Genomic DNA, 16169 nt, shown 5'->3' with positions numbered 1-16169 from the left:
TGTGCAGCTTAAATGAACTGACGCGCACAAACACACGCGCGCGCGCCACCAAAAAGATCGTGCTGCTGAATGCAAGAAACTACTAAAATTATAAAAGCTTTAACAAAATTTATATGGTAGCGTGAAAAGTTCCGCAATAAACATAGCCCTCTATTCACGTTATATTCAATTCACCAGCTGCACACAACCATAAAATAAGCTATAATGTGTCAGTTGCTGGGTGTAGTTGCGGTGCATTTGAATCGATTCGCGCACACAAACCAGTTGTATCGACAAGAAAATGCCAAGAATCAACCCGAAATATAAAAATTTATAAGCATTGCATACGCGACAAAACAACAAAAATCTTTGCACAACAAATGCACTGTTCAGAGACCCGACGTTCAATAAGTTAGGAAGGATCCATAACCAAGAATGCATTCGCCGAAAATGCAAGCAACCCAAAGAAGAAAAAAACGAAATGACATCGAAAGCGATTTATTTCAATTTATGGCGATAATAAGATTTTGTTGAAATAATTTTCGAGTTTTTCCATCTGTATAACACACAATGCAAAAAGCAATAACGCTATAGGGAACCAAATAGACAAATGAAAGAATTAACATAAAATATCGTGTGACCAAAAGTCACAGTGAACAACAATAAATTTATTATTGCCATTTATATCACATTAGCAGATTTATTGATTTCATTCCGAAGCGTATATGCATACACAACAATTTGTATTGTTTACTCTAACTCTATATTAAAATGAGATTAGGTGACAAAGTGAAGCGATTTGCTGAAAACGAAATCGCGACATTTGAGAAAGAAAGACGTATGTTGATGATGCGTTTCAATATAATTCATTTGGAATATTTCGATTTATGTTACCATTTGCGAAACCGCAATCCAAACGAGATTTTATTAAATCACTTTAAATTAGATTGATGATGATTGAGAGAGAGGCAGAAAAAATCATCTACAATTGTTGTGTTTAACAATCTGATAGCGTAAACTTGAACTTCGTAAGTTAAATAGAATATTTGATGTCGATTCAATTGCAATTATTTGTCGAGTAAAATTTCTCGTTTCTGAAGTTTTCCAAAGTGACAAACATTGTTACATCAAACTAATTGCAAAAAAAAGGCGGCATTAATTAAATAGTTGATTGGCATTTGAGGTGCACACATACACACAAGCTGCGGTTATGTTTAAATTCGAATGAGTCGTGACATTCAATTTTCTTAATGTGTGACTCGATTTCGTGCACTTGTCTATATGTGGCCAAAATGTAAAATACTGTTGACTCTAAGCCACTTGTACGGCTTCGAATTTCGAGTAAGAACTTTGTTTTTTTTTTCCTTCCTCGTTCGTTTTAAAACACATTAAAAAGTGTGTGTGTGTGTGTGTGTGTGTGTGTGTGTGTGTGTGTGTGTGTGTCGAATCGACTTTTTAATATGGCAAAAGAAGGAAAATGCAACTTGTAAAAACTTTTACACAGAACCTGATTCACATATTGAATCCGTAAAAGAGACCAAACTAATATGTAAAGTATTTATTGGTTGTTGTTAAATCACAGACATCAAATATGAATGAGTGCAAGTTGCTCATCGTACTTATATATGCATATGGCTGAAGACTCAAACCCGAAGCATAGTGACAAATAGACACTCGCTCACACATACACCCGCACTCATTTTCGAAACTTACAAATGTGTTCTGCTTGGGTATTTGAAACAGACGTTTTGAACACAAAACAAGAGTTTATTATGTGGAAAATTTGTATAAAAGGCGTTGAAATCCAATAAAGCTGGTACAGTCTTTCAACGAACGCTCACCAACGACAAATAAACAACAACTATACAAGAAGAGCAACATTAAAATCGCAAGACAAATCATAACAATTCACTTGTTTACAATCTGTGTCTCGACCGTTTTATCTATCTCTCTTTGTATCGTTTTCATCAAAACGCCACACTATAACTTTGTACGAGGAAACTCTTTCTCTCGCCTCGTCGCACACTCTCAATAAAAAGCATAACAACCATAAAACAGTAATCGAGATTTAAGTTTTGTGCGGCATCCGGTGTATTCAGCAATATGGATAAATGGAAAGGAAAAGTGGCATTAGTGTCGGGATCGTCGACAGGAATCGGCGCAAATATTACAAAAGCTTTAGCAAATTCCGGTCTAACTGTGATTGGGCTAGGCCGTCGCGTCGAAGCGATTCAAGTGTGTATCATATTTTTATTGCTTTATTTCCATATTTGATTTGACATTTTCTTAATTCGATTTCATTTAAACTTCGCGATAGGATTTAACAAATCAAATACAGAGCGGCAAAATTATCGCAAAAAAATGTGATGTAACAAATGAAACCGAAGTGTTGGAAGTCTTTAAATGGATTAAAGATACATTCGGCCATTTGAACGTGTTCGTCAATAATGCCGGGGTCATAAAATCCGATTTATTGTTAGGTATGGCACAGAACTATTGATTTTCTACAGTATGGCATGCCATATGTAATTAATTAATTAAGTGGCATTTCAAATGGAATTCATTTGCAGAGAGTAAAACCGAAGATTTTAAAAGTACATTTGATGTTAATGTGATTTCTGCATGTGTGTGCATCCGTGAAAGTGTTAAATTGATTAAGGCAAATGGAAGCTTCGGTCATATTATTGTTATAAACAGGTACATGCTTTTCTTACTCAATTTTAACAAATTAAGTTACATCAGCATGCATTTCAACAAACACGCTTTTCATTTCCATTTAAAATATTTAATTAGAATGGCATTGCTCAATATATAATCATGTATTCGTTTTAACACGTTGTCATTATCACGTGCAGCCGAGTGGTATTTTATTTTCGAGTTTGATAGTTACCTTAATTTTTTTGAAAATTGATTAGAAAAAAAAAAGAGTATACACCATGAACAACCTCATTGTACATTTTATTTCATTTCTAAAGATATAAAACTGCTTTTTTTGACATGATATTTGTATATTTACTTAGTGTTTTGGGTCATCGAATTCCCGATCTTCCAGTGCCACTCTTCAATGTGTATCCAGCAAGTAAATTCGCCTTGACGGCGATAACGCAAACCGTTCGACAGGAACTAGCATTCCAACAAGCCAATATTAAATTAACCGTAAATAAATCCAATTAATATTTTTCAAATCAAATTTAAAATGTCATATTCATGTGAGCGATCCTTCCAAAATTATTTTGAAATGTGATTCATTTCAATTTTGATATTGATAGAGTATTAGTCCAGGGATGGTGAATACCGAATTTTTGACGGCATATGATTCGTCATTCTGTGCAGGACTTCCACGACTTAAATGTGATGACGTAACTGCAGCAGTATTGTATGCACTCAGCACATCCGAGCAAACGCAGGTATGAATTATTTTACTTCAATTTTACCATTTGTAGTTGCATTCATTTTTTTCATCTCGTCAATTTAAACATATTTTCTCCCAGAAAAAACATTTATTACGAAAAATTGTTTTTCATATTAATTTTTTAGGTGGAAGAAGTTATATTGCAAGCAGTGCCAGAGTATTGTTAAGACGACCAAACGAGACGCAAATTTATAAATATTTATGTTTGAAAGATAGAGAATATATTTGAATCGTTTCTGAAAAGTAATAAATGACGGGAAACCATTTGAAGGCATTCCATTGATGTTCGAACGGATGTGATAAAAGCGCTGCTAATAGTTTTCTTTACCCCCACTCCATTCACAGACTTGCAATTCAATGCAAACAGGTTGTGGTCCATAGCTACGTATTCGTTGTAATATATTATTCAAGTTTCTTGGGATTTAAAGGGCTTACAGATTTCTCTATTCTTCCGTCGAACTAACTTTACTTTGATGGAACTTGGTAATTCGTGCATCTGTGGTATATGATATACATTTTAAGTTTATAGTTTTTCGTCGAGTGAATAATTTTCACAAATAGAAAATCAATGGCAACTTCGTGACAAATTGACCAATAAAGTGAACGTCCATTAAAAAATGCATGAAACATTTCATCTCTTGAGTTGCTCTTATGTAAGCTTTTCAAATTGGAGCTTCCGGTTTAACTGTCGTAAGTATGGACTAATGATCACATGCGGAATTTTCAACTTTGTCAGAAGTAGCTTGTTTCTGTCAAAGTTTAGTCTGCTAAAAGCATAACATATCAAAATGCTGATGGATTTAAGCCAAAAGCTGCTCTTAACAGATTTGCTGCCAATGGAATTTGTTTTTACTTAACAACATCGGAATTAGATAAATGCTATTAACAAAATAACACGAATATAAGAGATTTTGGTTGCTACATACATTTTGGATGAACCGTTTTGTACTTTCTCTCATATTTTTAACAAATGTAGAAGGAATTTATTTATTTATTATTTTTTATTCACCGTCTGATCACAGACTGAATTTATCACAAAATTTGTACAATATCGTTCACAATGAAACACCACCCGATCGTATACCCAGCCACCAGCCTTCTCGACTTCGGAGCAGCAGATATCGATTGTGTTCACTGTTTTAATTTCTATATAACACATAAAAGTTCAAAATTAAATTTTTCACCGAACAAATATCACATTTTCCAATTTGACAATATTGTTCCTAAAGATGTGTCTTGTTTCCGATTCTAAAAATATTTCTCTTATCAAGTTAAAGTTTCTACAAGCTACGTAAAATGGCTGATTATGTGCGTAATCCGATGAAAATGCCCTAACTCCAATCAGTTCTGTACTTCTCAAACTTCTTTGGTTCTCATTATATTGCAGTCTTGTATATACAATTTTATCTCTAAGTGAGCTAGACACTATTTTACTTAAAAGCAGATCATAAATTAAAAATATAGAGGCATTTATACGCCGTCTCCAAAGCGGTTGAATATTCAAAACATCACATCTAAACTGATACGGTGGCAATACATAATTCTCATCTCTCTGATATACATATCGTAACGACCAAATAACAAAATCTTTTTGAATTGATTCTATTCTATCGGAGTGGATACGATGGTATGGAAGCCATACAATACTCGCGTATTCCAATTTTGACCTAACTAGTGCACAATATAATATTTTTGCAGATTCTATCGTGTACTTATTTTTTAATGTTCGTTTGATGAAACCCATTGCCGCATGTGCACTGGCTGTAATCGCATCGATGTGATCTGTGAATGTCAGTTTTGTGTCGAAAATAATGCCAAGATCCTTGTGCATTTTGGTCCGTTCAAACGTATGATGGCCGTTGTCGATCGTATAGTCGTAGTTGACTACGTTTGCACCCTTTGCATACGTCATTACGTAGCACTTCTTCAGATTCAAATGCAGGTTGTTTTCGTTACACCAGTCGCTCAATTGATCAATGGCCCTTTGAAAAATGATGGCATCAATGGGCGAATGTATAGTGCGGATCAATTTCAGATCATCTGCATATAATAAAACAAGTGCATTTGACACGGTTTCAACAATGTCGTTTATGAAAATAATAAAGAGACATGGTCCATGGTCCATGGAATGTTAAATTATAAATCGTTATTGGAACTTCTCTACTTTTTCGAATTTCAAGAATTTTATTTGTAGTACCGTAATGCTGTAATGACACAATGAAACCAAAACAATTTCTTTCATAATAAGTGTTGCTTCGATGAAAACAAATTTGATGTGTTTTCAAAATGGAATTGAAGAAAGTTTAATCTCAGTACACAAAGAGTCGTTACACGTCAGTATATTTTCCTTCATCATAGAAAATAGTTCAAAATTTTCAAATAATTTCAAAACGAATGATTTATTTTATTAGTGGAATTTAAATTGGATCTAATTCTTGCATTGTAACCGAGTATCCGCTGTGTGCATTATACAAATTTATCGAAATAGATAATTTTTTAAAAGATTAATAAATTGAAAAATCTAAACCTTCAAATATCCGAATTATAAAGATTACTAATCCAGGTGAAATCTTTGAAAATCGTTAAATCCAGCAAAACTTAAGAATTTCAATAGTCAACAAGTTTGAATTTTTAGTAGCGGCCATAGCAACGGCTTACATAGCATGATAGGACTGTGTCCACTAATTACTGAGCCATGCTCAGTTAGACCCCAGCATGTCTGAGATTTTTTATTTAAAAACCGGTATTTACCGGTTGAAAGAAAATTGTCAATACTCGTATTGAGTCAAAAATGAAAAGTTTGTTCGAGAGGCATTCTTTATTTTTATAGGAATGACTGAAAATCTACCTATATCATATATTTGGCGAAATTCCTAAAAATTCGCAACGTTTTGTGATGATTTCAATTCCAAAAGAGTGTTTTTCGATAGTGTTTCAATGTAGCCGTTTGGAGTTTTTGTACTTGTACTGGCACAAACATAGGGCTACAACTTCTTGATTGTAATTATGGAGTGGAACTGTATGTTGTTAGATTTATCTACATCTTAACGATAGACGGATGATGTATGTGAAGAAAAATGAAGAAGAGCAGAATAGGAATTAAAAATATCATCCGTAATGTGACCTGAGTATTGATTTCATACTGTCTTTGGTTAATATCAGTATTTCATAAATGGATAGATATATCTGCCTGAGCGCTCAGCTCAGCAGATATATTCACACATGCGCGCCATTTAAAAAACTTAGACGTGCTGGGGTCTAACTGAGCATGGCTCATTAATCAGTGGACATAGCCCTATCATGCTATGATAGCCGTTGCTATGGCCGTTATTAAAAATTCAAATTTGACGGCCTTAGAAGAAAACAATAACATACAGAACATGTTGCAAATAATACTAATACAAATTTTATGAGAGCAAAAACCAAATATATAAAGAGACAGCGCAAAAGGCAAATGCAAAACCAGCCTACTTACATGTGTTTCTTATTCTAGACTAAATTGGTCTTTGTTCTGAATGCCACTCATACGACACACACACGCACACATTCATGCCCCTCACTGACACACTATGAGTTATTCAGTCAGTCAAATTCCGACTCGCAAGCCCTTCGCATCGCCGCGAACCGATGCTAGAGTAAGATATAAGCCAAAAGAAACAACACTCATCAATGGCTATGTTAGCTTAAAAAAATAAATAAAGCATATTTAAAATATTTAATCTGAACACAAAAAAAACTGCCTCTTTATTTATTTCTCTCGAACAGTCTTAATTGATGACATAAGATCAATTTTAGTATAGAAATGTGAAAAATAAACCGAAATTGTTATTACTAAATATTAAAACTGAATCAATCCAAATCAGAGAAATTCAAATGAATCGTATCCAGCACCTAGTGCTGGCAATATTTAGTCCGTGCTCGAGGTGACTCCACAATTAACATCCTCGATACTGGATGTTCCACAATTGGAATCAAAATCCTAAATATGAAAAAACGTGAAAAATATATATATAAATTGGTTTGTTGTTTTATTATTCTTTTCTAGTATTTAAGAACAGTTTATGGAATATTTGTACACACAGAGAAAAAAGTTCAGTTCTAGAGGCCAATTGATTTTTATCTAAAAATCTGAACTAAAAAAATTTTTATGAAAAGAATTTTGGTTTTGACAAAAAATGTCACAACGTAAGGGAGCGATGTCTAATGTTTTTTTTTTTCGTGTGAACATTAGACACGATTATTGTTCAAGTAAGCATGTTTTTTAATTATTTTATCATCCGAAAATAAAATAAAATATTGGGGTAACGATGATTGATGATTAAATCAAAAAAAATGTTCAATCAAAAAAAAACCCGGCGTGCTTACTGTACTTTAATGATGTAACATACACAATGAAAAAAACTTAGTATTTTGTGTGTTTACACTAAGCACAGATTCGTTTTCGGATGACTGAGTAATGTTTGCATTTTTAATGCTGAGCATTAATACTGCCCCACGGTAGCATGCGCAATGGCATTGTGCCTGTATGAGCTCCGTACGTCTCACTCTGTGTATACAAGCATATATATACAAATGCCTTTGCGCATGCTACCGAAAGGCAGCGTTAATGCTCGGCATTAAAAATGCAAGCATCACTCAGCCTTCCTAAAACGTAACTCAAACATTAAGTAAACTGCAGTAAACCTTCTGTGATAAAACGTTTCCACGAACACTGTCAATGCATTGAGTATAATGAACCGAGAAAATCAGTATTTGCCGCACATGTACTAGAACAACAACATCGCAACACCGGTGTTGATAACGTTCGATTGCTGAAATGTATAAACAACGACCGAAAACTCGATACATTCAAAAGTCTGTAATGACGCGTTAAACATGGACAACGGATACATCGAAACGAAATTGTTTTGTTTAGTTTGAATGTAGTTGTTTATCTCTTTCTTTAACGCATGTTTTTTCTCAGTTTTATGTATTTAAGTTTTGGCATCAGCATTTTCAGTGTGTTTTTCTTTCTATTTTTGTTACACTGTCTACTTTGAATTCTTTCTTTTGAGTGTGATTTTTTTTACGTCATTGTTTACGATTGTTTTTACCAACGATTGGAAACGCTGCAGTTCAGTGTTTAATTGAGTAGGGCGGCGCCACCGTCTATACATACAAATGTCCATTTAAATCAGCGCCATCTACGCTAAAACATAATTTTGGTTGAAAATGTAACGCCATCATATTCCGACATTGGTTTTTACGTTTCGTTGTACTTGTTTCTGTGTAATCATTTTTTCATTTGGTCGTGTGGTTGATGATGGACAGTACACTGTCCGAAATGCATACAAATTTTGTTGACGATTAAAGCCTGTCCTACAGACTAAAAATAATGTCGCTTTTGTTTATTAAATTTATATAATAAACTGCAGTAGACTGATAAATTGATAAATTTCGCTTCGTTTTTATTCTTTTTCTTTCATACCACATTGCCCCCTATAAAATTCACGAAAATTTCGAAAAATACCCCGAAATTGGGTCCATATTCCATCCAACCCAAAATTAATTACATATTCGGATTCTTCGTGAAAAATTGCCTATAGGCTATACATTGCACTCTCTCTTGACCTACGTTTCACACCTTCTAACTTGAACCTTTAGTTCGGGTCGAAAAGATAAAACGCCCCAGGGCGGGAGTCAGAATAATATAAAAGTGAACCCTTGCCCTCCGAATTGGGTCATTCAGGACAGCCAAAACTATATGCCAATGGAAACTACATTGATATGCATAATTTTCATGGGAAAAATAGAAAATAGAAAACTTAAATGCCCAGTTGAATCATAAGGGGTGAATATCCCATTGTGAAATCACAATGAAATGGGGTGTTTTCACTTTTCGACCATGTGTCTTTGTTTAAAAAATCGCCTGTTCTCTATGAAAAAACGCACTGTACACTTACATCGACTCATTTCCCCCTGAGAAAATTCATACAAATTATAAGAAAATGATACTCACGGGACATCTCATAAGTCGCACATTCATTAAAACCGTTTGATCAGGGAAATTTTGCCCAACAATTTCTCCACATTGGCAAAGAAGGAATTCGGCGCCATCGGCATATCCAATCTTGACATTGCTTGATATTTGGCTAAAAGATTCATAAATCACTGACATAGAAAATTCAATGCATACATATACTTTGCGGACCACCAATGACATATTTCCTGGGAATATTTTAAAAGTGTAAGAACTACTAACATACAATTTAAATAACACATAATACTAAGAAATCGACTTTTTAACGATTAGACTTTAAAAAAAATTAGAATCAAACCAATAGGTCCCGAATTATTTGCATTATGTTCACATCTTGGTTTAGTATTTTTATAGATGATTTTTCGTCTCTTATTCATGTATTTTCGATCATCCAGAATGATTTGCAGTTGCTACACGTACAAAAAGTACAAGTATAAAAAAGAAGAAGACCTTTCTCCGGACACTCAAAAAATAGTTTTAATTTAAATTTTAAAACTTTTATATTACCTTCATCTCTGCCTATTATGTTATATTTTCTCATTAAATATTTTTGATCTCTATAATTTCTTTATTTCAAAAATAAAAAACAGATAACCTTATTTATACACAAAACATAGCTTAATACACAAAACAAATATTCAAAAAAATGTGAAAATCTACCTATATTATTGGGTGTACACTGTACAGTCAATGGAATTCAAGAAAATGCCTTTTTAATTTTTCAAAAACCGACGTTTCGATCACATTTATTTGATCTTCCTCAGGGTCTAGAAATCAATACATAAAGAGATAGGTTATGCACGTTACAAACAAAAAGTTAAACCATGTATCCAATTAAATTAATCATACCAAAAATCACAACATTTCTATCGTCAACAAAATTCAAATATTGTGTCATTGTCAACAAATTTCTCATGAAATAAGTGAAAAAACAAAGTCAATTGATAAATCGTACATCAGAATCCAAAAACATAGCCGAATTCTGTCCCATTATGGAAGCATTTGGAAATGCAAGGACTTGTTCTAACGCAAACAGTTCCAGGTTTTGCAAGCTTATTGAAGTAAACCAAAATGATAATTTTTAACAAATCAAAGTTTTATTCACGTTAATATATGTGTTTTTTTTAAAGGACCGACTAAAAAAGTGCCCCTCGATGATTTTTCAAAAGCCCAATAGGCAGCGTAGATGTAGTAATATCCCAGATAATATCCCATATTCACAATCATAGAAAATGAAGGGATTATTTTTAATTGTCGATTAAAAAAAATCATCCGAAAATATTCTTTTAATTTGCACAAAAAAAATTATTTTATTATTTGTGTTCAAAAATACCGATAATTTTAAATATTTAGGTTGTTGAAATAAATTATAACATAACACCACACAAAATAACAATTTATTTACATGCTCATTGTTGACAATCCTTAGTACAAATACAATAACAGTGCGAAGCGCTCACTCACAAAAATTCATGTGATGACATAAACCAAAGTGAAACACGCATGTATTTGTGCGAACAACTCGTCTTCATTGAGTCACATGATCAAAATTCTTTACGTTGATTCGTTCGCTTATGAGCATCGTGTACGATCATATGACTCAATGAAGACGATGTTGTTCGCACAAATACATGCGCGTTTCACTTTGGTTTATGTCATCCGAGTATCACTTGCGTTGTATATTGACAATGTATTTGAACGCGACTCGATTTAAGAAGCGCCATCTCTTTCACGCCAGGTTCTCATATATTTTTTTCTTGCAAATATTTTTTTCTTGCAAAATTGTATAAATTGAATAAGTTTTGCAATAATAATAACGAAAATAATTAATAGAATTTATAATAAATAAAAAAAATTGAAAAAACACACAAATTTTTTATATTATATGATTCACCAGAATAGCTTCACTTCGTGTTGTTTACGTTGTTTCTTTTGACAGATATCAATGTTTGACAAATACATATTTTCTCCACGTAACCATCTCTACATGGTCTACAAGGCAAAGTCTACAAGGCAAAGCTACATATCATCAGTGTTGGGTAAAGATATTAGATAAGATGAGATACCAGATAAGATGCCAGATAAGATGATATCTTATATCTTATCTTATCTTTTGACGAATATATCTCATCTTATCTAGATAACTAAGTTTTCTTTCAATATCTTGGTGGTATCTTTAGATCTTTTTAAGATATTTTGAGATTTTTACGAAAAAATTCAAAAAAATTTGGAAAATATATCTTTATCTGCTTATAAAATTATTTATATGAAAAGATAATGAAATTATCTAGATACTTTTGAATATCTAGATACTTAGAGTTATCTAGATACTTTTGAGTATCTTAAGTCCAAAAATTTTGTGATTTTTTCTGCGTAAAAATATCTTTAAAAAGTATCTAAGATACACCCAAGATATTATCTTATCTTTGCGTTTTTTTAAGATAAGATATGGTATCTTACCTAGATAAATTTTTTGCAAAACTAAAAAAATCTCATCTTATCTAGATACCAAAAATTTTACAATTACCCAACACTGCATATCATATAACAATGAGCATGTAAATAAATTGTTATTTTGTGAGGTGTTACGTTATAATTTATTTCAATAACCTAAATATTTAAAATTATCGTTATTTTTGAACACAAATAATAAAATAATTTTTTTGTGCAAATTAAAAGAATATTTTCGGATGATTTTTTTTAATCAACAATTTAATATAAACAGATAGACAGCGACATCTATACGAAATCAACAATTTAATTTCCTCGTAATGTTTTTGAAGAAAATGCATTGACAGCTGTGTGACATAAAAGGGGCACAAATCCCTGGGATATTTTACTCGCTCCTTTGGTTCAATTCTATAATGCAGAATTCAACAGTGACCGGTTCGCGCATATTTCTATGCCTGATAGCTATGCTAAGCATAGCGGAGACGCAAGCCGCAACGCACCCGTCGCCATTCGATTCGAGCTATATTGTATGCGCACGGTCGTCTGCATAAACGAACATGTGTATTGTTCATATAGAGTGAACGGCGATGCGTCGGTTGCGTTTGCGGCTATGCTTGGCATATCTATGCTACCTAGCGTATTTAGGCAAGCATAGAAATATGCGCGAACCGGTCACTGGAATTCAAGCAATCTGGAGCGAAAATAACATATCATTTGCTGGAAGTGAATCGAGTTTGTGTAAAAGATTTACATGACTCCAATTTTCACGTATTTTATGATTTGATGTTTGGTGCATCAGTAAAGGACCGAGTACGACGTTTCCCCCTTTGCTAAGCGAAATTAATCCGATATACGGCGCTGATGTAAATTTCAATCTATGTCATTCCACAATAATACATTTTTTGGATTGACAACATATAAGCTCTTCATTCAACATGCATAATTTTTGAACGGTCGAGTAAAAAAAAGAAACATATCATAGAATATTCTTATTACGTTTTTCATAAAAATTCTCTACATTTTAAATTCATTTGTTTAAAAATAACAATAATTTCAATTTATTTTTCATAGATTGAACAAGAATCCAATGTAAAAAGTAATACCAATGCGACACCTACCGTAAAAATGGAAAAGGAAACTAATTTGGTTTTTTTGTCTATATATTCACCGTCATGTTGTCTAAATATATAGACACAGAAACGCTTTATCACTTATACAAATGCGACATATGGTCTAAGACACCATGTCGTCAGACACCATGACGTAACGCCATCTTCGTTTTGCTTGGCGGGGGTCTACAATTTCATTATGCAATACATGAAACTTCATTTCTTTTTTATTTAATTATTATATTCTTTCAAATCTCTGAAAAAATGAGATGAAATATAAAAAAATTAACTTACTTTGATCTCCAAAGATAATTTCGACGTTAATGTTTCAATAATGCAAATTACATTAAATCAATTTATTAATTAAAGGTAAAACACAATAGATTTAACTCTCATTTTTACGCGATAAAATATGTATTTCGTTTTAACTTATTTGTGTCGTTTTTTTCTTTCGAAAAATGGCACCTCAATTTGTTTCGAGTTTTCGATTCAATTATTTCAATGGAGAAGACACTTGTAAAAAACCTACAAACGACAAAAATAAATAAATTTGTATGTATATTCTATAGCTCGAAAACTAAACGTAAGCGATTAAAATCATTAAGAAATAGAAACACTGTATAAAATACACGAAAACGAGATAACTTTGGATAACTTTTCTCATATAAATATCATATTCCTTTCAAATCATTTAAGTGTCAATTTCACTTGATATTTATCAAAATTATTTTAATTTAATCGACAAAAGTTTTCACAAAAAACATCTTTTTCCTATTTTATTTCTCGCGTCGTTTTTTTTCTTCAAGTGGCTGATATTGGTCTATACACACAAAAAAAATATGTATATCATAGCACTAAACGTCAGTGCTATAGGTGCGTCTACACTCAAAATTGTATTTAGTACACCAATATGAGTGTAAACCCGTCACTTACTCACAATTCCTAACTGTCAATATAACTTCAACGTAAAAGTCAATTATGTATATTCATTGCGATCGCACAAAAATGGACTTTAAATGTGTTGTTTGCAAAAAAGAGTTTTCACAAATCGCAAATATATTTGCGCATATGAAAACTGAACATTTATTAAAAAATAATAAATGCCCATTGTTTTGTGTTGTTAATAATGGGTGAAGTAAATCGTATCATAACTTCAATTCATTACGGGTCCATATCAAACAATGTGTTAAAGTTCGTCCGTTTTGTGAGGTATGAATTATTAATATATTTGATATGAATTTTCGTATTAAAAATTACATTAATATTCGATTAGGAAAAAAGTCGAAGTGATAGAACTGAATCACATAATCTCACCACCGATACGGATAATCAATTCACAGCAAACAATTGGGTACGATTTTTAAATAAAACTTGTTTGAAATAACCATTTTAACGTAATTTGAAATCTTCCATCCGAAAGGAAAGTGAATTGAATGCCCATGAAGTAGTTGCTGCCCCGACAAATAAGTGGACTGACTTTGAATTTGTTCCTTCAGAAAAAACGTCAATGAACCACTGATGAATGACCAATTTAAATTAGATGTATCAAATGATGCTGAAGAATTCCTGACTTCATTTATGCAACGAATCGATAAAATGTGTTTGATTGAAAGGTTTGAGTGTACTTTTAATTAATGACCCCAATGGCTTCACTGCAGAACTAGGGGGGAGACACAAACGATCTTACTGTGATTCCGATATATAAACGCTATTCCCACTATTCCACTAATCCATCATTTCAATATAAAGCATTGTGTCAAATTGTTTTGTCAAAAACTATGTTATCGACATACGAACGAATCGAAGCGACTACATATTAGACAATATATGTCACTGTCAAAAACATTTTATTTGTTATGTAAAACGTGAATCACTAAAAAGTTCCAGATTGAATTTACTATTAAATTTTATATTTTATTTGTTGATTGCAAAATGGAGCAAATATTAGAAAAAATAAAAAGTGATTGGGCAACATTAGAAAAATATACGGGTTTTGATGTGCCGATGTATTTAAAAATGTTGCTATGGAAATGTGGTTATGACAATATGTACAGTGTGAAACAAATATCCGACAAAAATATAAAAGAAATGGAAACATACATAGGAAGCCAACATGAAAAAATATTATCTATGTTTGACGATGAAAACCTAGACGAAAACATTCACGAATATAAAAAACAAGCAACATTTCAGTTTCGGCCCGGTGATCGACATATTTTGGAAACTTTACCACAAAGCATCAAGGATATGCAGCAAGCCTTCACATGTGGAAGCACAAACATTATTACAAATATGTGCACCAAAAACAATGAAGTGTCAACAGAATATTCTATTATTTTAAGTGAACTAATTAATACTGCGAATAAAAATAAAAATAAGTCGAAAAATGCTTATCATTATGATGATATCATCAAGTACTACTCTACATATATATTCCTACTTTGTGGAAGAACTTGTTATGAAACTTTAAACAAGAATCTTCCAATACCATCTACAAAAACGATCTGTGAGTACATATATAAGTGTTTCCAAATCTTTTTCTAAGAACTAAAGCTATACACACTTATATCGCTAGTATTAGCTTTTAGCATTTGCGGATTTTTAGATATAATTAGTCCAAAAGGACTAACCATTAGTCCCAAGGGATTAAATTTTTTTTATAGTTAGTAAATATATTTAATCACTAAAATTACTCCACATATTATAAGAAGTTAATATAAAAATACATTTTTACCTAACACATTGTTTTAACGTATAAGTATTTCTTCTGCACTTGCGTTAAGTACAATTCGGTGCTAAAAAACTCATGCGTACTCGGATGACATTTGGTCTGTTGACATTCAATGTTCGGTTGCGTCTGTGTTTGAAATGTTTACAAATGGTTCAAAATGTGCAATGAAATAGAAAATTCAATATTTTTGGATATTCGTATAAATTCTGTTACTCGTTTAATACGTCTAACAGAGAATGAAGTTAAGAATCCAGCTATTCTAGTCGAAAAAGGTGGGTTTTAATATGATGTTGTTTTTATATCAGTGTTACATTTTGTGTTTAGTTTTCAGTGCTTTTGAAATCACATCTGACAAGTATGTGAACTTTGTTTTCCGTGACAACTTACGGGCACCAGTTGATGTTTCAGATTTGCCCGATTTAATTATGCAAAAAAAAGGCTCCGGTTCCTTTTTTATTGAATTGGTAC

The 16169-nt window shown here is 32.4% G+C and overlaps 1 protein-coding gene across 1 annotated transcript; it reads left to right on the top strand.

Moving 5' to 3' along the window:
- The first annotated feature begins 2040 nt into the window (after positions 1-2040).
- Positions 2041-3696, top strand: LOC116344079 (farnesol dehydrogenase). Its single transcript, XM_031772462.1, has 6 exons — positions 2041-2214; positions 2297-2459; positions 2550-2676; positions 3000-3135; positions 3249-3386; positions 3517-3696. The coding sequence occupies exons 1-6, from the start codon at positions 2083-2085 to the stop codon at positions 3556-3558; spliced, it is 738 nt and encodes a 245-aa protein (XP_031628322.1). The 5' UTR covers positions 2041-2082; the 3' UTR covers positions 3559-3696.
- The last annotated feature ends 12473 nt before the right edge of the window (positions 3697-16169 follow it).

This window comes from Contarinia nasturtii, unplaced genomic scaffold, assembly GCF_009176525.2.
Source record: "Contarinia nasturtii isolate CC-2019 unplaced genomic scaffold, AAFC_CNas_1.1 Cnas_scaffold_1037, whole genome shotgun sequence".
Classification (NCBI taxonomy): Eukaryota; Metazoa; Arthropoda; class Insecta; order Diptera; family Cecidomyiidae; genus Contarinia; species Contarinia nasturtii.
The sequence above is the reverse complement of the archived record's forward strand: the minus strand, read 5'-3'. Positions and strand labels throughout refer to the sequence as shown.